The 25,259-nt window shown below is 39.3% G+C and overlaps 1 protein-coding gene across 7 annotated transcripts in view; it reads right to left on the bottom strand.

The window, feature by feature from the left end:
- Positions 1–25,259, bottom strand: part of RIMS2 (regulating synaptic membrane exocytosis 2) — a 355,451-nt gene that overhangs the window by 220,700 nt on the left and 109,492 nt on the right. For 2 of the 7 annotated variants that reach the window (XM_033155724.1, XM_033155722.1), the window contains exon 1: positions 12,450–13,032. The exons of 2 other annotated variants lie outside the window; for them this stretch is intronic. In XM_033155724.1, coding sequence (XP_033011615.1) covers positions 12,450–12,571 — 122 coding nt within the window. In that variant the 5' untranslated portion in view covers positions 12,572–13,032. Of the gene's footprint in view, positions 1–12,449; positions 13,033–25,259 lie in introns of those variants that run through there. 3 more of the 7 variants (XM_033155721.1, XM_033155717.1, XM_033155723.1) reach the window with 2 other exon arrangements.

Raw genomic sequence — 25,259 nt, 5'->3', positions numbered from 1 at the left:
GTATTTTGTGGTTTTATATTTTGATTTTATCCTGTAAACTACCCTGAGACCTGTGGGTATAGGGCAGTAAGTAAGTAAGTAAGTAAGTAAGTAAGTAAATGATAAAGGAGACAGGCAACAGATGATGAATTTTGAGGCTTAACAAGGAGAGTGCCAATAGACCAAAGACAAAGGAGTATTAAAAGGGGGAAGGGGTGCATAGAAAAAAGGAGCAAGGCTGTGAAATGGCCATTTACTATAGGCTGGTTCATCAGTATCAGGTGTAACATGGCTGCACTTCAAGGTACATCAGTTCATGGGGAATATCATATTTTGTTCTGGAGTTTGGGGGCAGAGAATCACTTCTGGTTGCCAGTAAATTTACATTTATGCTAAGATTCTACGTGAGCCAATTGGAATGTATGGTTGCATTTTTATGTTTAAAACCCAATGACTTGGGATAATCTTCGAACATATTTCTAAAGAATTGTTGCTTCACAGAAGATAGATTAGGAGATATATCGCTGGGAAAAGAATGAAAGAACGGCTTTTCTTTCTGGGAAGATAAAGTTGGACAAAAGGTTATGCTATGTTTGATACAATGTAACATAAGGCTTGTGAAAATAATGTTGTTGGTGATGAGATCTGTCTTAGCCTATGCAGCAAAATTTGATAGATCTTTTACATAAAGTTGCAACTATGCAAATTTATATTTGAACAGTCTCAGTGACCATGAAGAGAGAGAATCTCTTGGGTGATTTGCAAACTTTCATATTCATACAACTTCCACTTAAAATATGGAATTGTAAGAAGTGAAATATTTTGTACCCATCTAATGCTAAACTTCTGCATTAGTGGGAGAAATCAACTATGTGGTTATTTCCTCTGCCAAACAATTCCCTTTGGAGTGGCTACACACTGAATAATATGGCATTCTCATTCCCATTGATTAACCAGCACTTTGCTGTGTGACCACACTATTAACTCATATTTTAAGGGTAGCTTTTCCATTGCAAAATGTCATCTTTAGTTTCAGATGGCATTTGTATTAAATCTGCATAACAGTTTTTGAAATCAGCAATGCTTAAATAGCTTATAAATAACTAATAACATACTTAAAGCACAATGAAACCTGAATAATGCCTTTCTTGATCAGTAATTATAAAAAGCACTTTGTTCCCCAGCAGAGCTGAACTGAATACCATATATGAATTTTAATTTTGCACATTGTTGCTGTTGACTGAAAATTCAATTCAACCATCCAAGCATTCAAAATATGTGTTAAGTAAAGATCATCATGCTATTTACTTGAGCTGTTCGCCCTTCACAGTGAAGATTGTCAGGTGAATATTTTTTCTCTATGAAAATAAGCTAATACTAAAAGAGAGAAATCAAATGAAAATTGTCATACCTCTATAAACCATGTTTTTACATGCAAAAAATGTTTCTTTTGCCATAGATAAATGTACACTTTATCAAGCAAAGTAATGACTCTACAATAATATTTTAGTTATATAACTGATTCCCTATCCCAGTAGTATTGCAAGTAATTTTTGACACCTATGCACCATCATATACATGGCTAGTGATCTCAGTTCTCCAAGAGTCTGTCCATACATAGCCAAATAGTACATCCAGCATGAGAGGGGGACATCAGCAGGCTTGATTTGAGTAAGTTAAAAAATGAGCTATATCAGTGCCTCCGCTGTCCCTTGCACTCCTCTGCTGAAGCACCCAGAGTAGCCTGCATGCCTCACCTGGCCACCCAGAGCAGGGTGGGAATTTGAATATGTGCAACATTCACCTTCTGAAATTCTTCCCCTTAAATAGGCAAATGAGTCCTGTCCCATTTGAGTTCCAATTTGGACTTCCTGGATTAAACTATGGATTAATGGTTTTAGAAGTGGGAGAATATCCAGTTTTTCACACATTTTCAATTATTTCCATTCCTTCCTACTTCCTTCCAAGTGAAGACAATAATTCCTCTTACTAATCCAGAAGGTTTGGGAAGGGTACCGGTACTCACTGTGTGAGGAAACCTTACAATGGGTCTGCCCTAAAACCAGGAAGCAACAGAAGTCAGGAGAACTTTAATACTTGTATTCAATAGCAGGTAATACTTACTGCACAGACAAGACTAAAGTTCCAGCTGGTTCCCACTGAGGGGAGTTTGTTGCAGACTAAGTGTGTTTTTTTATAGAGACAAGTCACACTCACTATAGATCATAATTCAAAATGATTGCACCCTAACAAAACTACAGAGAATACACACACCAAGTTTATCAAGATCTGATACTTATTTTAATAGAACCATTTTCCTTCTATATGTGCAGTCTTTCTCACTGATCCACATTTCACTGAGGATTTAAAAAAAGACCCTTTCTCTACCAGGAAGCATATTGAATGGAGGCAGTGTTTTCTATATGTCTGATAACTGCAACACTTCCTCTGAAGTAAAATTAGGCACACTTCACTTTGATACTACCCAAAAAAACTTTACTTTGAACAAAACTGAGAGTGCATACAGTATTACTTGCCCTAAAACCTAGAGCAATTAGTCAGACACAACAGGCAGCCTAGTTCAAAGGCAGGCAAGAGTGCAGCTTCTCTGTGCTGGAAATTATTACATGATCCAATCACACCCAGTGCAGGAATAGGACAGAATTACACATCAACAATGGAAGCTGATTGGAAGGAGCCAAGGGCAGAACAATGAATTATGCACAGATGCATTGGAAAGTCTCTTTTGCAGCTGAGCTCACATCAGCCTTACTTATTTAATGAACGTATTTATTGTAGCACAATAGCTGCCCTCTAGCACACCTGTGTGTTCCAATACAGAGTTCTGTAATTAATACAGTATTATAAAGAAGTACTTCATCCATCCATGGTGCAATTCTATAATCATGCCCCACAACTTTATAGAGGAAATATCTTGTGCAGCAGGACAAAGAATATCTAAAATTCCTCTGCTTTGCCACGTACTTCAGGTTTGAAAACACAGCAAGGAGGAGAAAGTAGTTGCATGGCAGGAAATATATGGTAGGTTCCCATGAAGTCTAAATAAAGAGGAGTGAGAACTAAGTGTTTGGTGTAGTGCTGATTAGACCAACCCCATGATACAGCAAGTGAAACACAGGATACCATCTGAGGGAAAGGGAATTAAAAATGTTTGTGAGACTGTAAAAGGAAAAATGCAAAAAAGGGGGAGGTGCAAAGAGACAGAGCTGAATACAGTGCTCTGTTTACATCTTATCTTTTGCAGCAAAACCTGACACATTTGCCAAGGTAATGCAAATGTAGTACTGGGTAGAGACATTTGTATGGGGAAATTGGTGGGCATGGGAGGCACTTAATCATTCTCCCCCCCCCCTTTTCCTTTCAGTAGGTTACCTGGAGGCCTGCTGAGGGAAAACAGGTTAAACATTACTGGAAAGGACTTTAAAAATGGTTTGTTTATAAATATTTGTAAACCAACCTAGGATCTCATTTGATGAAGAGTAGCTTAAAAATAACATTAGTATTCAAATAAATTTCTGGGAGGCAATCAATGGCTAAGCAACCCACATCTATCAGTTGACTTTTCTCTGGAAATGATCTGCATTAGCACTGCAAAGCATACATGATGTTTGCAACAATACAAGGCAATGCGTAGTTCCATCCCAATTTCAGCCTTGCTGGAGAAGCAGCAACAAGGTTTAACACCTCCCCAATTCTCAACCCCTGATTCACAAGCATCATATTACCGTATTTATCTACTATGTGCAAAACAGATCCCTTTGTTTTGCAACTGCCTTCATAAATAACTATGACCAGATCTAGAATATCTTCCCAAAGCAAGTGCAGAAACCTTGATATCTGGATTGCCGTCTGTATCTAGATAATTTCTGCTTGTTTGTGATATGCCAATGCCTTTAGCTCTTAATGAGATGAATTCAACTTCTTGAAACTGGGCAGTTCCATGCTAGACACTAATTAAGTCTGTATCACTACCAGAAATTCTGAGATCCATCATATTCTTGCCTACAACTTAGCTCTATTTCTGCCTCAGTTTCACTACTTGGCTCTCACCCAGCACAGCTATTGACTCTGTCTCTGGATTATCTCTGACTTCCTGATTCTGACCCTGCTTGACTCTTGTCCTGGCTTGTGACTGCTGCTACATATTTCAGTAACCCCTGACTCATTGGCTCTGAGCCCTACTCCTGTGCCAGGTGGTAGCTGGAGTTCAATTACCACTGCTCCTAAAGGAGGCTTTCTATGGCCCTGACAGCTTGTCTCACTGTGTTCCATCAAGCAAGGTATTGAAAGAATAAAAGAAAAGTCAGTCAGTAGAGCCAGCAAAGAATACACACCAACATAGCTCAAAGCTGATTTAAAACCAAAAGAGCAGAGATACAAAAGAGATCTGTGTGGAAGAAAAATTCCCATATGTTTAAGCTAGCCTGGATTCTTAAGGCCCACAACTACTGTTTGCAGTAAACCGTCTTTTCATTACAAAAATGTTTTAAGAATGCATTTGCTTTTCCATTATATCTTTTTGCCATGATGCAGCAAAGTGAAACAGCAACAGAAGCTCCATCCCTTCAGAGTGCTGTTACTGCCTTAGTATTATGTTGCATTTGTCTGTTGTAATAAAATTTGAGTCTACTGGCAACACAATTTATAAATGAAAATAAGATATGGAGAAAATAAAATATCTTAAAAATTCACGGGACATAAAGATCAACAGTTAGGTTTTTTTTACAACTATCAAAACCAACTCCTCTTCCCCCAACACATTTGCTTCAAGGTAATAGTTTTATAGAGAAGCATACTTTTGAGTTAGGGCGTTTAAATAAAATCCCTAGTCCAGGTACTCTCTCTAATGGGTATTTATACTCTGCAACTTCACACACAAGTTATGGTGAGTTCACCCCTGCATTGCACAACCCTCTAGGAGCTCTGATAGATCCAAAAACAACAACTACTACCGTACTTCTTCTTCTTCTTGTTGTTGTTATTATTATTATACCATAAAACTGTGCCTCCAACTCAGAAACAATCCAGGAGAGACCCAGCAGAAGTAATGGGATCATGCTTCCCCTTCTCTTCCACAGATAGTCATTCATCAGGACAACCAAGGCTGATTCCATGCCCAAATCAGACCTGAACCCAGATTTGAATGGGTTCAGCTAATCAGTTTCCTCCAAAAGTGTCTGCAGATGAACTATCACTACCCTCTCAATTACCTTACCTAAATAAGGGGTTATTGGCAGACACACCACCACCTTCTCCTTCAAGCTGGTGGGGAACACCCTAGCATGCAAGGTCAGCTCCCCATTTACATAAGCAAGCCAAGATGAGCAATACATGTAGTCAAGGCTTAGCCACAAGCACTTTGCCCATGTTCTCAGTAACTGAAATTGATCCTACAGAACTGAATACATCGTTCTAGACGACTCACCAGATACTATCTGTGGCATCAAGATCAGCTTAAAGATGAGCAAATTTGTCCCATAAGTGCCTAGCAAACTTATCTGAGCAGGTCTTTGATTCTTCCAATGCCCTATTAAGTGGGGCAGGCAGTAACAACTTTTTCACCTCAAGAAAGGGCTCTGCTGGGCAGCTACTTGACAATGTTCCACCTGTTTCACAATGGATATAGCTATAGCCCTAGACTGCTTTATCTCTCCTAGCTCTGAGGAATACCAAAGACTACAATAAGATCCAGTGTCACAGCATGCAACCTAGTATGACCATGTGAATAGCTCTCCTCAGCTCAGTGTTCAAAAATTAGGTAACGTCCACAACAGAATCAGCAATTTTGGCTACTGGAAAATCCCCCAGAGCATTCAGGAATCTATTAAATTCCATAAGTCTCCAGGGGCAGACCACTGTGGTGGAGGGGGACTAAGGCCATAAGCCCAAACTTTACCAGATAGTGGTCTGACTATGACCACCTTCCAATATCCAGACCATCTCCCATGTGTCCTGAAGTGAAGACCAAATAGAAGATGTGCCCCTCCTTTGTGGGACAGTCCCATAGTTGTCGTGGTGGCCATGAAGATGTCAACTAGTCCAGGCAACATAGCTGTAAACCCTCCCTGCTGTTTCCCAATGCTATAATAAGGGAATTTCCTGCAAAAAAGGGAAAGGTTGACAGCTATGCCAGGCAAGGCAGCCTCAGTATGAAAATTAAAGTCACCCTGAACTGTCATCTGGAGATTCTCCAACACCACACTTGATTCCATCTTGGCCAGAGAGGCTGTGGTGTAGCAGAGTAGAAGAAGAAGAGTTTGGATTTGATATCCCGCTTTATCACTACCCAAAGGAGTCTCAAAGCGGCTAACAATCTCCTTTCCCTTCCTTCCCAGCAACGAACATTCTGTGAGGTGAGTGGGGCTGAGAGACTTCAGAGAAGTGTGACTAGCCCAAGGTCACCCAGCAGCTGCATGTGGAGGAGTAGGCAATACACCAATCTGTTTCATTGTCCTAACAACAGGTACAGGCTCTCAAGGCTCACTAGAAGTGAAAGAGTTTTATGCTAAACAGAATAGATGTTCTATAGACCACAGTGACTCCACTCTCCCACTGTGGATGGTGCTACACCAAGAACCCCAGCAGGGATAGCTGAGTCAAATCCACTCTATGCAGCTTGCCAACCTCAGTTTCGGGTGTATAAGCCAGGTCAGCTCCTTCATCAATAATTAAATAATGGATGAGGGTAGTCTAATTACCTGGCATTGAATAACAGCTAGGGGCCTCAAAAGCCAAGTCACTAGTTACATGCAAGGTAGGATCAGTAGAAAGGAAGGCCTGAAGCCATTGTTCCTCTGTTTCTCGGATCACCATGCCATATCATACTCTCTTGGAAATAACTTGTCACAGGATGCCCATAACCACCACCCTCACATATCACACTGCCTGTTCTGCATCAGACATCATATGCTTCACCACAATCAGAGTACAATATTTAACACAATAACCACAAAGCCAGAACACCAATGGCAACATACACAATTATCTAGCTAGCTAGCTAGTTATCCAGAATAACCAAATGATCCAATATTTAACCAAGAACTCATCAGTTAAACTCTTGTCAAATTTGTTTCTTTCAGTATCCTCCACTCACACTTTACACACTCTTTCACTCCTGTCTCTCAATCAGAAGCAACTCATCCTCTCCACAATATTAGAGGGTGGTGCCCATACTCTCGTTGCTCCCCAAGTATCACTGCTTTCAAAACCACCCTACATGGTGTTACCTCTACAAGAGTGACATAGCAGCAGCAGCCTACTGCTCCTTTGTGGTAGCACCTTTTATAAGGCTATGGGCAAATCAGTCTGAAAAGGGCCATCAGTTTCCAGTCTTCTCCAGCTCCTCTGAGGTTTTACAACAAATCAAGGCAAGCAGGTTGTGGGCAATAGGAAGGGCCAGGTGAAGGCTATAAAACACCCCAAGTCTCTCTCTCTCTCTCTCTCTCTCTCTCTCACACACACACACACACACACACACCACCTAGTGAAGAGTTCCAGTAGTGCCCTTCTAGGACATGGTATAGCACTATCTATTAGCACCATGTATTTCAAGAAGAAGTATAAAAATATTATTATGGTGAAATAATATGAAAGCAGTGCGCTAAATGAGGCCATGTTAAGAGTGTTCCAGTTTCATGCAATAGTTTTGAAGATACAACTTAAAGAAAAGAACCAAACAGTCAGTGCAATAGACTACTGCAGGTCTCTTATCAAAGGAAAATAGTGGCAATACACTTTCAGAAATCAGTGTGACACAAGAAATAAAGTGAGTAAAATACAATTATTTCAACTACAACATTTTTTAAAGGATCAGACACTTTACTTAATTTCTTTTTTACAGTTTAGATACAGTTTGTTGTTGGATTTGTGGAAAGTGGACTATCCTTATCGTTTCCATAACCACTATTATTGATTCATGGTGCATTTACATTGTAAACATATAAGATGTGTGTAAAAAGCAACTCATGTTGCATTTATTGGTTTGTATATAGAAAAAAATATTTTCTACAGCAACAGAAAATTGCTATGGAAATACAGCACAATGACAATACAGTGGTACCTCTGGATGCGAACGGAATCCGATCCGGAGCCCCATTCACATCATGACCTGTCCACAACTTGAAGCGCCGCATCTGCGCATGCGTGTGACACGATTCGTCGCTTCTGTGCATGCATGTGATGTCATTTGACGCGTCTGCGCATGCGTGAACTGCCGAACCCAGAAGTAATCCGTTCTGGAATTTCCAGGTTTGGTGCGTTCGTATCCCATGACGAACGCAACACGCAGCATTCGCAACACGATGTACGACTGTACTGGATATCACATTGTAAAATAGTTATGAGTCAAGATAACAATGAAGTTTAGAGTACAATGTTTTGTCATTCTTGTTGGAATCCTTCTGTCTCAAGAGACACGGGAGTGCGCCTCTGGGGGTGAAGTCAAACTGCTGTGTTAGTGCCACCAAACTGACCCCCCGGGGTGCAAGCCTGGGCAGTGTGTATGATGGTCTTGAGCTGCCCATATGACAATCCCTTCCCCCTCTCGGCCTCGCTCATGTAGTCCAAAGGAAAGCAGAACAATATGTTTGGCATATGAGTTGCCAGAAGGAGGCGTACAAGGCGCCATCCAACCGTCTTAGGGACCCACTCCAGATTAGTTTTTTATTCTTCCAAATTAAATAATAATATTATTAACATAATAATCCTACAAGGGTAATCCAGTATTATTTTCTCCCCAAGGCTGAGTCAAATCACTAAACAACTGAAAAAGAAACATGAAAATTCATAGTATAAGGCCAACCCTGTTGTATTTTTAAAGAAACATGTCTTTAATAGAAGGACTTGGTAAATAAGAAAACATCAAAACAAAGCTCTCTGCTGCTTCCCTGTCATGCACAGTGCCTAACAATAATCATTTGACTTTTCTCAGGAACCATTAGTTGTCTTATGCCCCTCTGTGGCCAAACATGCACCTTCTCACTGTTAGCAGCAGGAATTTAAAAAAAGAGATGAGAAAGAAAGCTGTTCTGGGCATTAAAGGCACTATGTTTTCATCCTCAAAGGACAACAAATGAGGTCAAATGCAAAATACAAAATTGGAGTTAGCTTCTGTACAGTTTGTAGCAATTTTCATCACAAAAGATACCCATTCTTACGCAATGATATGTTCATCTGAATATGCCCAAAGCACATCTAAACTCCATTGCAGTGCAAAGAATACTGCTGCAAATAGAGCTTCTGACAACCCAATGTTAGTTGGGTTTTCATTTTTTGATGAAATACTAGCAGTCAGAAAGGCCAGTAAATATATCCAAAAATGAAGTTTTCTTAAAACCACTTTAATTAAAATTAAAGATTAAATAAACCAAAGCCCACAGGATATTAGCATCTTACCAGAGAATCTCCCTATAAAACTATATTGAGGCAAATGCAGGCACTGAATTAGGACCTTGTTACAATTCATTTTTAGAAGAGAGTAAGATAATTATTCTATTTTTCCCCTTCACCACCTTTCATTTCAATTGCAACATGGGAGATGCAAAGACAAGTTCATTCTATGCACCAGCTAAAGCAAAGACATAATTCTTCCAACAAGGGGTTTTTATAATAAAATACAATGGCTAAAATGAGTAATATATTCAAACTAGTGCACATTATTAGCATGTGTGTGCAATTGCCGAGGGCCTGTGAGCAAAATTGTGCTGCTTCAGCAAGATGGAGTTAGGAACGTTAGGAAAGTGACACATGTTTGGGAGTGCACGGCATACCACAACATCACATGCATGCAGGCCAGAACAGCAGTATATGCAGCAGCATTGCAGTGTAGTTAATAGAAGCAAAAGGATTAGCTATAAAAGAAAGCCCCCAGTTAAATATATAGCTAATAAAAGAAGAGCCACTCAGTAAGCTTCCTAACTGTGGGGCACTTTGATAAATACTACTGCTAGCATGCAGTACGTGTGAGAAGGCAACACATATTCAGGATTCCACAAAAGACAAGCATGTGTGTCTGGCACACTCCAGGAATATAAAACTTAATGCTACATTACCAGTACAGAGCAAGAACATGCTGGCTGCACAATTTTTGTATTAACATTTTTTATTTGGTGTCTACCAGTCAGCAGCTCGTTCTCTCTCTCTATAGTATAAAATACTAGCTACAAATAAAATCAAAACTGCCAAGGAACCCTTCCTACTTAACCAATTAAAAAATTAAATCCTAATTTCTTCTACAATTTGAAAATAAATGATTTATTAAAAGCATTTGCATGTCCCCGTTAAATGTTCATTTTTTTGGGGGGGGGAATGCAAGCTACTCATTAATTAGTTTTGAACAAAGTAACAACTAACAGCACAATCCTAAGCATGTTTACTTAAAAGTAAGTCCCACAGTGTCCAATCGGGCTTACTACTAGGATCATGTGCATGGGATTGCAGTCTAAATATATTTAAAGGAGAAGGGCTGCACAATCAAAAATAAAAAATGAATTTATTGCAATAGTAAGCATAAAAGAGTAACAAATAAGATACATGTAAGTTGTTCATAGTTACATTAATTCAAAACAATTTACCAACAAATCATTATGTTCTTCAGTTTATTATTGATAATAAGACAACTGAAATAATTTATAGTTCCTTAAGTGACAGGAAAAGAGTTACTTACATATGTAAGTCTTTAAAAGTTTTCAACTATTAACACTATAAAAATGCAATCACCATAACAGGCATGCATGGCCCAGCTTGTTCCTAATAATACATATATACCATTGTTTGGGGGGGAAACATAAGAAGAGCTTCTTCCCTAAAGCACAAAATGACATGGACAACGAGTTCAGGATTCTTTGAAGTAGTAAAATAAGCCTCAGACTAAAATATAAAATAAGTTTAAGGCCACAGTTCTTACTAATCATTTTCATGGAATGTGCATACTGCTACATCTAAAGCTATTTTAAACACGGTACAAAGATTTACAGACACAAAAAGCATAGAGAGAAAAGGAATTTGTGTTTTTCCAAAAGCAAGCATGCAGCCTGCTGAGTGGGAACTGCAACAACACACATTAGCAGAACAGAATAGGTTTGTGGGTGCCTGAGAACAGTAAGCTAGCCTGCAGGCCTTGTGATATGCACTTTAGGGGTATGCAGTGTTTTGGACTAATAATCTGTAGCTCAGCCATTTTTATTTCAATTTGTCAAGTTTTGAAGAAATGCCCACCCCAAAAAAAGCCCAGGGGGGGAAACCCTACAACTTGTGATCTTCTGAACTGAGCTATATTGCGACACCATTTATTAAACCCTGGCTGCATCATTGTGAAAGCTTATCAATTTAATTATTGGCAATAAAAAGTGATGCAAAACTTGTTTTGAAAAAAAATCAAAATGATGGTGGGTACACAGAAGAGGAAAGTACTAAGGACAATAATCAATAATACCATAATAGCCTTGTGATTAACAGCAGTTTGTGCTGTTTAGGGGGGAAGTGGAACATTTCCCAAAATTCTTTCAAATAAAAAAAGATGAAGATTCATTTGCTGTTCAGAGTATTACTTGCTCTCTATTCTAGAACACTTATGACAATGCATTGCTAATCTAAAACTATTGCTTTCTTTCTCCCTTGTTCACCTTCACAGATCCTTTCAGCTAAATATTTTTTACTTGCTTCATTAAATACCTAAATATTTTTTTAAAGTTCTAAATGCCATTTATCCAGGGAATGCCTACTGATTAAATGTCACAAAATGTACTGATTACTAGAAAATGCAGGATAGCATTATATACATGTAAGAACCCGAAACAACCACCACTCACTTTAATCAACAAACCTTTCTTCCAATCATTTCACTAAAATAACAATGAGAACCCATAATGAAATAGTGTTCAAGACTGGTTGACCTGCTGCAAAACATAATCTGATCATTTTTAATGGGTATACTTAATATAGTTATGGAAATTTGCTAAGCTCAGAAACAACCTCTTTCCCTCCCAAGGATATTCCTTCTGCATATTTTTGCAAAATGTATGCAGGACTGCTAATTTACACCCTATAGCAAATTATTTACGGTCAAGTGGTCACAACCTTGTGCATTGCCATATTCAAACAGCAATGATTTTGCCTCACAAATATTCCATGAATATTTCATAAGTGTATGGGATCTATACTTACTGCTACCTATCTGATCATGCTAGTTAAAGTGTTTCAGACTGTACCCACATTGCAGCTTGAACATTTTTATTGCAGTAATGCAGTAATTTAATTCCTGCATAACAAGTTTAATTTAAATACATTATGCAAAGCAACAGATAACTAATGAAAGACTAATTTCTGCTATACACATCTTAATATTTCAAGGTCTGATTATGTGCAGCTACTAACTGAAAAGCAAGCACATGCACATACTGCTGTCATGAACGTTCCAGTGCTGAAGGGGGAAATGCTACATTCTTACTTACCTAGCATTATCCAACGTTTGTGCAAAAATATCATTTTGTAAAATATTTGGAGGAGATGAGAAAACTCCATGAAAATGCGATAATACAGAATTGCAGACCTGGCGCAATGTCTCAAATTGCATTTTTCTCTCTTCCCTTCTATTCCTCCTTACCACCTGTGCAAAAACTCATCTGTTTTGCAGTCACCATCAAATGCAGACATGCCAATCAAGTTCCATATTTCTCCTGATTTCGATAAAAACTGTGACTAAATGAGCAAGGGTTGATAGTTAATTGTACAGTCATTATTCTTTTAATTCAGTCGTGGAAGATTTAGCACCCGCACTGCTTTCTCTTCACGGTAGCAAGAATTCCAAACAGCAGTGAGCTTTCTGGGCATTCCCAACTGAAGTGTGAAGCTGAGCTGCTTTCATGTACTCTACTCATATTTCTCTAAGCCTCTTAAAAACACGCAGTGAATAGATGCTGTCGTCAGGAGTTTCTGCACATCTGGCTGCCAGCAATAAAATCTCAGAAGTAATAAAAACGAGGACAAGGCATCTTCACACAGTTACTACTGCCTGAGAGGAGGAGGAAAGGGGGGGATTTCTGCAGCTTCTCCTCCTCCTTTCCTCTCCTGTAAAAATGACTAACACCAATGACAGCGTACATAGGTTTCCCCCTCCCAGCAGAACAAGGCAGAAAGACCCCTCTAAAAATAGCAACCATATTCTTCAAATGATAACATGTAGCAATGAGAATGTAACAATAGGTTCTTTGTCTTCACTTTTTGAAAAGCTGCATCATATCTTGCATAAGATAAAAGGCAATTCTGTCCTTTGCCAGTTTAATTTATTCTCCGTAGACAGCTAAAAGTACAGCACACAGCCTACTCTTCATTATTGTTCTATTACTTACTGCACATACTGTGCTCCAAGCATTGAAGCAATGATTTATCACACAGATTTTCAAATTCTCCCAAAATAATTTGCTACTTAAATATACTGTGGGCTCCGAAAGCTCCAAAAGCAGAAACCTGCAGCACATTTTGGATGCTTGCTGCATTCTGTTCACTAATGTTAACAGCAATCAAACCAATCAAGTACTCTGTACCAGTCTATCCGCTTAGCAAACTATAGGATTGTAGACCTATCACTCCAATGTACAGTGCAGCAAGGCAGTGACTTGCCTGCAATACTATTCATCTAATGGAACACATTTAAAGGTTTCGTAGTGTAGTGTGCACAGCAGAGAAAATCTAAAATACAACCATCCATGAATACAAATTATCATTCCAGTGCTATTCACTCTTCTTCTGGACCAAACTGAAGCTTATATATGCTATCACTACCTTAGGGGAGTATGCCAATTAATAAGATTTGCCTTATAATATTAAATACTGCATGCTGAAAATCAGATATTCTATCAGCCACTTGGAAACTCCCTATATAAAATAAAATACAGTGAGGGCTATTATGAAAGCCTGTGCACTGAAAGCAATTTTAGCCCCTAAGGAAAAAGGAATAAGCAGGTTTACAGCTAATTAAGGAAGTGCACTGATAGGCTCAAAAGGGAACCCCTGCAGAACCAAACGAATGACAGCCACAATGCTCAGTGTTTCAGAGTGAATATGGAAAGATGAGGGAAACACAGAAGAAACAGGAATACTCAGACCATGAAAAATAAGGTATTTACACTGAAACATGTTAAATAATATATAATATCAACATTAACCAGTTAACTAAAAGAACTAAGTTATCGATTTGATTTTCTAGCAGCATGTTTTAGTGAGTCATGCTCGTATTTACCAGGTGAAGGTTTGTCAAATAAAAAGTGAGCAGGCCTGAAGTATACTTTTATTTGGCTCTTGCAGAGGATCAACACCATGTTTTAGGTAAGCTTGCATTTTCTCATAATGATACTGAAGCGAGGCAATTTAAATGTTCAGTACCATTGCCAATGTTCAATACCATTCCATGCACATGGCAGGTAGTTCCATTTTGGTAGTGTTCAAACATTCCTTATTAAAAAGTAACCACATATTTTCTTAAAATTCTCCAATAATAAGATGATCAGATACCCATCTGCAGCAGGAGAGGAGTAGAAGCTGGGACAACTGCAGAGCATGTTAGACTTTGACCATCTTTCTGCTCTGTTTTGCTACTGCTCTCCCTGAGAGGAGGAGATGTCAGACAATCTCTGAAGGACCCAGAACCCCTGATTTAAAGCAGTTGGTCTTGACACCTGACTTCGGGGTGGGGTGGAGTGGTTAAGGGGGGAAATCACAAGTTTGATATGAACTAGGGCTAGGGAGTGCGGTGTTGGTGCTGAGTTTTGATGTTTATCTGATAGTGAGTGGGAATATTGCTTTGTTTGTTTTTGCATATTGCTAAAGCCCCCCCCCCCAATAGTTTGTATAGGATATTTATTATAGGATCCCCCCTTTCTATGGTATAATGTATTAGATATATGATTTTCAATATTGATTGGGGACCCTTGGGTGACAAGCGACAAACAAGTTTAATAAATAAATAGAAAACTGAAGATCATTTCCATTTTTACATTTTTGTCTGCATATTATGACCACAGAGAAGTCACAGTGTTCTAATGTCTACATAAAGTCACTAGTAGAGATCATTGGGTGTTGTACTTTATTGTCTATTTTAACTCCCAGAAGTGCAAGCTGGATTTTGAAGGGGCAGATCATGTCCACTGGTCCCATCACCTCCTGGCAAATAGAAGGGGAAGAAATGGAGGCAGTGAGAGATTTTACCTTCTTGGGTTCCATGATCTTAAAAAGCAGAGACATCACCTTGCCGACAAAGGTCCGTATAGTTAAAGCTATGGTTTTCCCAATAGTGATGTATGGAAGTGAGAGCTGGACCATAAAGAAGGCTGATCGCTGAAGAATTTATGCTTTTGAATTATGGTGCTGGAGGAGACTCTTGAGAGTCCCATGGACTGCAAGAAGATCAAACCTATCCATTCTGAAGGAAATCAGGCCTGTGTGCTCCCTGGAAGGACAGATCCTGAAGCTGAGGCTCCAATACTTTGGCCACCTCATGAGAGGAGAAGACTTCCTGGAAAAGACCCTGATGGGAGTCTTCTCTTCTCATGAGGTGGCCAAAGTACTGGAGCCTCAACTTCAGGATCTGTCCTTCTAGTGAGCACTCAGGGCCGATTTCCTTGAGAATGGATAGGTTTGATCTTCTTGCAGTCCATGGGACTCTCAAGAGTCTCCTCCAGCACCATAATTCAAAAGCATCAATTCTTTGGCGATCAGCCTTCTTGATGGTCCAGCTCTCACTTCCGTACATTACTACTGGGAAAACCATAGCTTTAACTATACGGACCTTTGTCAGCAAGGTGATGTCTTTGCTTTTTAAGATGCTGTCTAGGTTTGTCATTGCTTTTCTCCCAAGAAGCAGGCGTCTTCTAATTTCGTGACTGCTGTCACCATCTGCAGTGATCATGGAACCCAAGAAAGTGAAATCTCTCACTGCCTCCATTTCTTCCCCTTCTATTTGCCAGGAGGTGATGGGACCAGTGGCCATGATCTTAGTTTTTTTGATGTTGAGCTTCAGACCATATTTTGCACTTTCCTCTTTCACCCTCATTAAACGGTTCTTCAATTCCTCCTCACTTTCTGCCATCAAGGTTGTATCATCAGCATATCTGAGGTTGTTGATATTTTTCCCGGCAATCTGAATTCCGGTTTGGGATTCATCCAGCCCAGTCTTTTGCATGATGAATTCTGCATATAAGTTAAATAAGCAGGGAGACAATATACAGCCTTGTCGTACTCCTTTCCCAATTTTGAACCAATCAGTTATTCCATATCCAGTTCTAACTGTAGCTTCTTGTCCCACATACAGATTTCTCAGGAGACGGATGAGGTGATCAGGCACTCCCATTTCTTTAAGAACTTGCCATAGTTTGCTGTGGTCGACACAGTCAAATGCTTTTGCGTAGTCAATGAAGCAGAAGTAGATGTTTTTCTGGAACTCTCTAGCTTTCTCCATAATCCAGCGCATGTTTGCAATTTGGTCTCTGGTTCCTCTGCCCCTTGGAAATCCAGCTTGCACGTCTGGGAGTTCTTGGTCCACATACTGCTTAAGCCTGCCTTGTAGAATTTTAAGCATAACCTTGCTAGCGTGTGAAATGAGTGCAATTGTGCGGTAGTTAGAGCATTCTTTGGCACTGCCCTTCTTTGGGATTGGGATGTAAACTGATCTTCTCCAATCCTCTGGCCACTGCTGTGTTTTCCAAACTTGTTGGCATATTGAGTGTAGCACCTTAACAGCATCATCTTTTAGGATTTTAAATAGTTCAGCTGGAATATCATCACTTCCACTGGCCTTGTTGTTAGCAAGGCTTTCTAAGGCCCATTTGACTTCACTCTCCAGGATGTCTGGCTCAAGGTCAGCAACCACACTACCTGGGGTGTATGAGACCTCTATATCTTTCTGGTATAGTTCCTCTATGTATTCTTGCCACCTCTTCTTGATGTCTTCTGCTTCTGTTAGGTCCTTTCCACTTTTGTCCTTAATTGTGGTAATCTTTTTAATTGTTTTAGGTTTCCAATAAATCAATAGGACTTTTCATATAGATTTCAATGGGAACCAAGTGCAACTAGTCTGGCTCCAATCCAAAGTTTCACACTGGGGACTCACAGAAATATTATTGTATTGCTATTTCTTGTTAGATGTGAATAAATTTAAATATCGAATAGACAACAGATTTAATTATTATCAATTAACAAATATCTTCATACCGCAGGGATGGTTTAAGTGTGGCTCAAGAGACATACTGCGACTCACAATCATTCAGTGCAATTCCAGGGCAATTTCAGAAAGCAAGTGTAACATAGTGTCCTCTTTTTGCCCTCCTTACTCTCCCATTCAAATATCGGTGAAGAAGGCAAAACCAAAGAAGGAATCAAAGTGATATATGGAGGATACAAAGTAGCTGGACTCTGGGGAAGAGAAGCAATAATATTCTGGCTAGAAGAGAGAAAAATGGAGCTATGGTACTGTTGGGCAAGAAGAACTGATAATTAAAAGAGTTATTGGGGTGGGGTGGAAAAATAACATAAAAGTGAAATGCTTTTTGGACAAAGGAGCAACTGCAAGAAGACTCATATTAGCAATTTTGTACAGGTCTATAAAATTTGGCCAGTCTTATCAATCAGTTGTTACCAGAAAGTAAAGACAATTCTTAAAAGCTACCTAAAAATACATTCTTCCTTTTACATTTTCTGAGGTTACAATTGTCACTAGACTACAAAAACACAATAGAAAGATGGCTGTGTTTACCCAAAGTTAATTAGAAATTGATTTGGTAAGATGAGTGCTCAACCTAACTATTCTACTTTCAAAAGCCACTTTAGGATTTTAAAGCTTAACTGTTGTGTTTGAAATTATCCCAACCATATTTCATGAGATTTTAGGTTACACGTATGTATTTAGTTGAATTTCAGGGCACACAGTCCTATTTACAGGGAAGTTTTTCTAAGGAACAAAGTTGAGGTAAGAAGACTTTAAATAAGAAACCAGTAGGAGGTTTGTCTAGTGATTTGTTATAAAATTTGGATCTAAAATATATGTATTGTAAATTGATATACAAAATTATTGACAAGTCATCCAAGTAGTGAAAATGGATTAAAGTTAATTTGGCCACTTCTGGGCATCAGTATATACTGGTGTAGTACATATATTCATTACAGTGGTACCTCTGGATGTGAATGGGATCCGTTCCGGAGCCCCGTTTACAACATGAGCAGTCCGCAACCCACAGCGCAGCTTCTGCACACGTACGGGTCGTGATTCGGTGCATCTGCACATGTGTGTGACATCATTAGATGCGTCTGTGCATGCAAGAACCACCGAACCCGGAAGTAACCCATTCCAGTACTTCCAGGTTCAGTGTGTTCATAACTCGCGCCGTTCGCAACCTACAGCGAACACAACACGAGGTACAACTGTACTTATAAGACCAATTCATTCAGTTCAGTGGCAGAGCCCATGATTTACATGCCAAAAGTTATAGGTTCAATATCGGATATTTTAGAAAATCAGGTAGCAGGTGATGTGAAAGACTCCTGGTGGAGACAATGAAGAACAGCTAATCAATTGAGATTAGATGATATTGGGCTAGGTGGACAAATATTCTGACCTGGTATAGAGCAGATTACTTTGCATCTGATCAAAGTTCCTCCATCAGATGGCTGAAATCCTCATAAAACACTCAAGAGTTGTTTCTAGATTCAGGTAGGTGGTTGTGTTGGTCTGACACAGTCGAAATAAGTAAAAAATTAAAAAATTGTCCAGTAGCAGGTATCTGAAGAAGTGTGCATGCACATGAAAGCTTATACCCAAAACAAACTTAGTTGGTCTCTAAGGTGCTACTGCACATTTTTTTAATTTTTTATTTATTTCAAGAGTTGTGTGTGTGTTTTGTTTTTATTTTCTCTGAAGTCTCTCAGCCCCACTCACCTCACAGAGTGTTTGTTGTGGGGGAGGAAGGGAAAGGAGAATGTTAGCCGCTTTGAGACTCCTTCGGGTAGTGAAAAGCGGGATATCAAATCCAAACTCTTCTTTATTGCTTTTTAGTCTTTCTGCTAGATCTGGCTCATTACAGTTATCAGCCTGGTGACGATGTGGATAACCACGAGGAACATTAATTTGTTCTCTGCCCATATCCAGAATTGAATTACCAGTACAGTACTTTGGTTCTGACTTGTGGATCTGGTAACCTCTCTATTAACCACTGTTAAAACATCTGTTCAAAAATGGAAAGGCATAGCACAGAAGGAAGTCTACCTAATGCACAGCTTCAGTGGAAGAAGTCAAAGCAGAAGGCTCTGGGGCAGAGAAGGGTGGAATGCTTGCCAACAGTTAACACACTTTTGCTTCGTACATATTAGATTTTCTGTAATTGGGCTACTATTGACAAACACTGAATGGTCTGGGCTAACTCTAGAGTCTTCTTTTCCAGTTTACTAGAAAGTCTTGCTCCTTCAGCATCTCCCACTACAGAGACAGAGCTTTGGCTTACCCTGCTTTCTCACTGGAAAGGTATGATGAAGAGGCAATCTATTTCCCATGAAGCTTTGCACCTAAGAAACTAGTGACACTAAAAATCTTTATGGAAGTTCTGGGCAACATAGAAAGATCAAACAGCAGTTCCATATGCTGTTGATACCAGCAAAAGTACCTATGCAACAGGAAGGACATGCTAGAATGTGCAAGTACATGCCTCTAAGGTGCTATACAAATGACTCCTGGTGCAATGGGCATGAGGCTCTGTCCTGAATTATTGTGTTTGGGGGAAATGGCTATAACTTAGCAGTAAAGCACACATTTTGCATACACAGTGTCCTCAGACTCAATCTCTGGTATCTACAGAAGGACTGGCTTAGAGCTCTACCTGAAGCCTTGGAGAGCCACTGGGAGTTAGTGTAGACAATTGTTTTTCAATGTTGGATCCCCAGATATTGTTGGACTATGACTTCCATTGACCCTGGCAACCGCTAAGGTGGATGGGGATGATGGGAGTTGCAGTCCAACATCTGGGGATCCAACACTGGTGAACATTGCTGTATAGTGAACTAATTGGATCAAAAGTCTAAGGCAATTTTCCATATAAGGTTTCAAATCATCCTTATAATTTGCATGCTTGTGTCTAGAATGAAACAAATGTTTGAGTACGGCTCCTTTACAAAAAAAAATTTGTCCCAGTGTCCAGTAGTCTCTCAACAGACTGTCACAAGAAACAGTGTTTTTCATAACATCTGAACCAAGAAACTGTTTTTCAGAATTTGAAACCAGGATATGAAAACCACTAGAGAGAAGTGGGGAAGGGACATGGGCTCTGCAACGATTTGTTCATGTGGTCATCAAGAAACAAAACCTTTGTATACAACATCTATACTAGTGAGATCTTTGATAGGTCACTCACCTCTCATGATCTGAGTCATAATTGGAATCTTTTAGCAATGTTGGCACCATGGCCCTGACAGAGAGGCATCTGTCATGTAGGCAAGCTGCCAAAGACAGCTTATTAACTGTGAACTGTGGCCTGATATGGCCCTATTCTTCCTCCTTAAGACCATCTAACTAGTTGAGAGGCCTTAAGAACTATGGATGAAGCGATAAGATTTTGATGAGGGAGATCTTCACCTTCCTGTGTGTCATCTTTGGGCAAGCTATCTTCCTTATGACAATAGGTTTGTGCTTACTAAGAAGAATATCTGCCATCTACTCTGTTCACATACTGTAAACAAGCTGATTTGCTTTTGAGGAATGTTACCCAAATGCCTTCTTTTCTCCTTTGCCACACTGGAAGTTTCCCTATTGCCAAATTAACTTATTATTTTCACATTCACACCAAGCAGTTAAGAGTATTTGCAGACATTCCACAACATCAAAGCAGCTTAGCTAATAACTATGGGCTCTCAGTAGCAACAGTCAGGTTTTAGCCTATTGTATAGAAGGTTAGCCTTGGTTATGGATTTCCCTAAAAATCAATTAATGTAGATTTCAGAGAAATCTCAGAGGGCTACTCTGGATCAATTTTTTTTCTTATTGAAGTGAGACAGCCAGCTGAGCTTTATTACATCCTGCACTTTTGCCCTTCCATGAAATATTATGCCAAGACCTGACAACTAAAGTTTCTGGGTTAATTTTTAGATGTGATAACTTAACCATGAGTTACATTTTACCTAATGATTTCAGTCTGGAAAGGAATACCATTTCATTTATTTTAAAACAGTATTTTATCTAATTAATAAATTTATATACTGCTGGATTATTAGCATTTCTAAACTGTACATAAAAATTATCCCTAGGAATTAGGACAATAAAAAATTATCATAAAACTGAATGTTAGCACAAAATGTCTGCTAGAACAAGGAAGTCTTTGTCATCCACCTGAAGTTCAGTAAAGAAGGTGCCTGTCTAATCTCAGGAGAGAGTTCCACTGAATGCAAGGCTTAGAATCATAGAATCATAGAGTTGGAAGTGCCCCAAATGGTCATCTAGTCCAACCGCTTGCAATTCAGGAATCACAGCTAAAGAATCCCTGACAGATGGCCTTCCAAACCCTGTTTAAAAACTTCCAGTGAAGGTAGTATATTCCACTGTTGATGAGCTCTTATCATCAAAAAGTTCTTCCTGATGTTTAGTCAAAATCTCATTTCTTATAATTAGTTTGGGTCCTACCCTCTGAAGCAGCAGAAAGAAGCATGCTAAATCTTCCACGTCATTTAGCTATTTGAAGATGGCTATCATGTCATCTGTCACCACTTCTAGAAGTCATGAGCCATACATCTGAGCAATGGCAAACCCACAACAGAGACTCCCCCAAAGTTGACAGTGATCAGGAGGATATCACTGATCGTGGATCCATGTTGTTCAGGGCCTTGTAAATCCACACAAGAACCTTGATCCTGGTCCAATATCATATGTGGAGACAGTGCAACCTTTTAAGAATCATACTTCTGAGCTAGTCTGTCCCCATCAATAGTCTTGTCTCAGCATTTTGCACCAACTGGAGCTTCCAAACCAGGTGCAAGAATAGTCCCACATAGAGCACATTACAGTAAGAAAGCATCAAGGTTTACCAGTGCATGAATCACTGCTGCCAGGCTACACCTTGTTGGTGACTTGTGGAAGTTAGTTGGTAGTTCACCATACCTCTGGTGAAGTCCGGAGCTGGCTTCATACATGTACACTCATGCTCCTCCCCACAGTTCACTTAGCTATGAGTAGAGGTTGTGGGTGTTACCATGAAAATGACCTACACATCAATTATATTTCACATAGGAGCACTGTAACAACTTAAAATGGGAATTGTAATTTTATCTTTGTTTTTTATTTTCTCAGATCCTTATACAGTACTAAATGAACAAAATTCAAAGTGAGAAGATAGTGTTGAAAATGCTGTGATCATCTGCAACAAATGTTGCCACAATGGGGAGGGGGAGAATATGGTACTTTTCCTACAGCTAAAACATTTGGTGGAGGAGGCAACAAAAGTAAACACCACTGCAGAAAGAGGCAGTGGTTTTTAAACTGTTAGAAAATGAAATGAAAAACAAAGTAAGCACCCCTTCCCAGAAACAATTCGGAATGCTTCCCCGCCATCATGAATTCATGCCCTTATGTTGGGCTTTTGCCTGCAGAAAAGAATCACACAAAGCTATAATTGAGGAGAAAGCACAGCCCAGGCCTAATTCTATGCAACACACTCAAATATTAAATCAAACTAAGGTGATTTTTAAAAAGAAAAATCTTTTTCTTTTTAAAATATTCTGATTTCTCATAAAAAAATATATTGGCAAGGTGACTGGACCACGGGCTCCATCCTGTCTGTCTGTCCTCTATTCTCTTCCAAGTTGACATCCTATCAGTGAATCTATAGTATTGTTACATATAAGTCATATGCTTCAACAAAACAGCATCTATGGTACTGTCACCCTAGTACACCCCCTCCCACAATTTGTAAGTTCCTAATGTGAAATGTCTCTTTGGTCCTAACTCACCTTTAGCTTAGCTCTTTTACTGGTTTATTCAGGCTCTGTAGATAAGCAGCCCTGTCCCTCACCTTGGCCCTGAAGCTCTTTGGCACAGCAGCCATGAGTCTTTCCTTCTGCTTGCCACCACTCTTTCTTTCCATGCTCTGCAGCTACACTTTACACTCATTCCCAACAACTATAGAAAATCTCCATCTCAGTTTTGCTAACCTTCCAGTTTGTTCCACCAGCTAGACCCCCATGTCTGATTACCCTTAAAGGTGCTAGGATGGGGTGAGGAGATAAGGTGGGTCTGGTCTCCACATATGTAGCAACTCAGGTAGATGGAACATACAGCAGGTCACAATACTAAATAATGGGGCACCTAAATTCTTCAAAGCAGATAAAAATGGCAAGCAGAGACATTAATAGACTTCTGGGAGTAAGCATCCAGAGACAGCAAGCCTGTCAAAATGTTTTTCAGCTGGAATAGCGTCTGGCAAGACAGAAAGAAAAATTACCTACCAGGCATGAAAGAATGTTGATGATCATGACAAAGGTCACAGCAGGGAAAATGACACAAAGCCACACACAGTTAAATTCACTTCAAACCTACTGAAATCATCAAGAGTCACCACTAACTTTGTACTGTATTGTTTTCAAAAGACTGTGAAGCATGAAGCAAAGCACACAAGACAGGTTGGGGCAAGAAAAAACTAACACTGTAAATGTTCTTGTAAGCAGAAGAGGAAAAATTGGAATATAGGTTTTTATACAGCTTGACATGATGAGCACTGAATGGCTGTAAATTTACTAATGTAACTTATCTCTACTTTTCAATGCATAATTTCTCAAACTTCACTAATCTGTAAAATTATTTTATTTTTATTTTTTTTTTTTTATAAGAGTTTATTGGCATTTTCCCAAACAACATATACCCACACCCACACCCACAAATACAAAACAAATATAACAAATACAAACGGTGTCAAGTTTCTTATAGCATCTTTCTAAAAAGAAAAATTTCTTTTTCCCTATCTTGACCTTTGACTTCCCCTGCCTTTTCACCTTCGATTTTATATCCTTAATCTATTTTATAACCATTTCTTCTGAAAAGTAAAAAAAAAAAAAGAAAAATTGGTTCAATTATATAATTACATCAAATTATCTTTTCAACACCTTGCTAGTAAATACATCACCATAATAATACCTCATCCTAGTTCTTCTTAATTCAATCTTATCAATTTCTTAACTTAATCTAAATCTTAATCTTACTCCTCTTATTCCATAAACTTATATACCAGCATCACTGATCCTCACAAGTCATTCGCTTCAAATAATTCTTCTATCCTTAAGATTACTGCTAATAACATAAAAACTTGAAATATCTCCTTTCATGTTCAAATAAAAATGTAACAAAATATTGTTGACAGTATTCACCCTCCAATTTCGATTTGCCGTGTTAGACTACTTTAAATTTTGTTTAAAACTTCACCCCACACCCCCTCTGTCCATTATTCTTCTCCTGGTGGCATCGGCACTGAACATCCATGTAACTTCTCTCTCCCAACGTCCACAGATCCAGGCACAGTCCATGTCTCTTCTTGCCACGAGTTCAGAGGTGTCCATCTCATCATCTCTCTGCTTCTTCGGTTCTTTGTAGCATTCCTTTTCTTCTTGTAGATACCTTAATTCTCTGTCCTTGGCCCCCGAGCTCACACCCCGGGGACTGGATATAACAAATCTTAACATCGCCTTGGGGCTGCCACCCCCAACAAGCGAATTTCTTCTCCGAAGTTGCTCACTCATTTCTCTCCATCTTTCCATCCACTCTCTCAGCTCATTAGCAAGACATTCTTCATAAGTGTCAAAAGTTTTAAAAGCCTCCTCTGTGGGCAATTGGTTCCCTTTCAGATCCCCACACAAGACTTTGACTTTTCTATAGACAAGTTCCACCTTCAAGGCAGTGAGTCTCTGTTCATCTGTTAGTCCAGAGTTCAATACCAGTTCAAGGACAAAACCCAGCATACTGGCAGAGGAGGAGGAAGTGGGTGTTATATTTCTGCTCTCCTCTTTGTTCGACGCCATTTTTCTGAGCTGAAGCGCAAACACCGCAACTTTAAATGGAGATATTTTCCTCTAGTTAACTGCCCGAAAAAAGAGTTTGCCAGTCTCATGTGTCAATTTTAGCTACATTGTAACCAGTTCTGTAGCAGTAATCCATCAATTGGTTACATTCATCGGCTCGAAGGGAGGGAGGCAGGCTGCCATTCCCCTTCCCCCCGGATCGTTCCAAAAGCACTATTTTTAATCCAAAT

Source organism: Lacerta agilis, chromosome 7, assembly GCF_009819535.1.
Source record: "Lacerta agilis isolate rLacAgi1 chromosome 7, rLacAgi1.pri, whole genome shotgun sequence".
In the NCBI taxonomy this organism is placed as follows: Eukaryota; Metazoa; Chordata; class Lepidosauria; order Squamata; family Lacertidae; genus Lacerta; species Lacerta agilis.
Note: the sequence above shows the minus strand (reverse complement) of the source record. Positions and strands in the feature narration are given on the sequence as shown.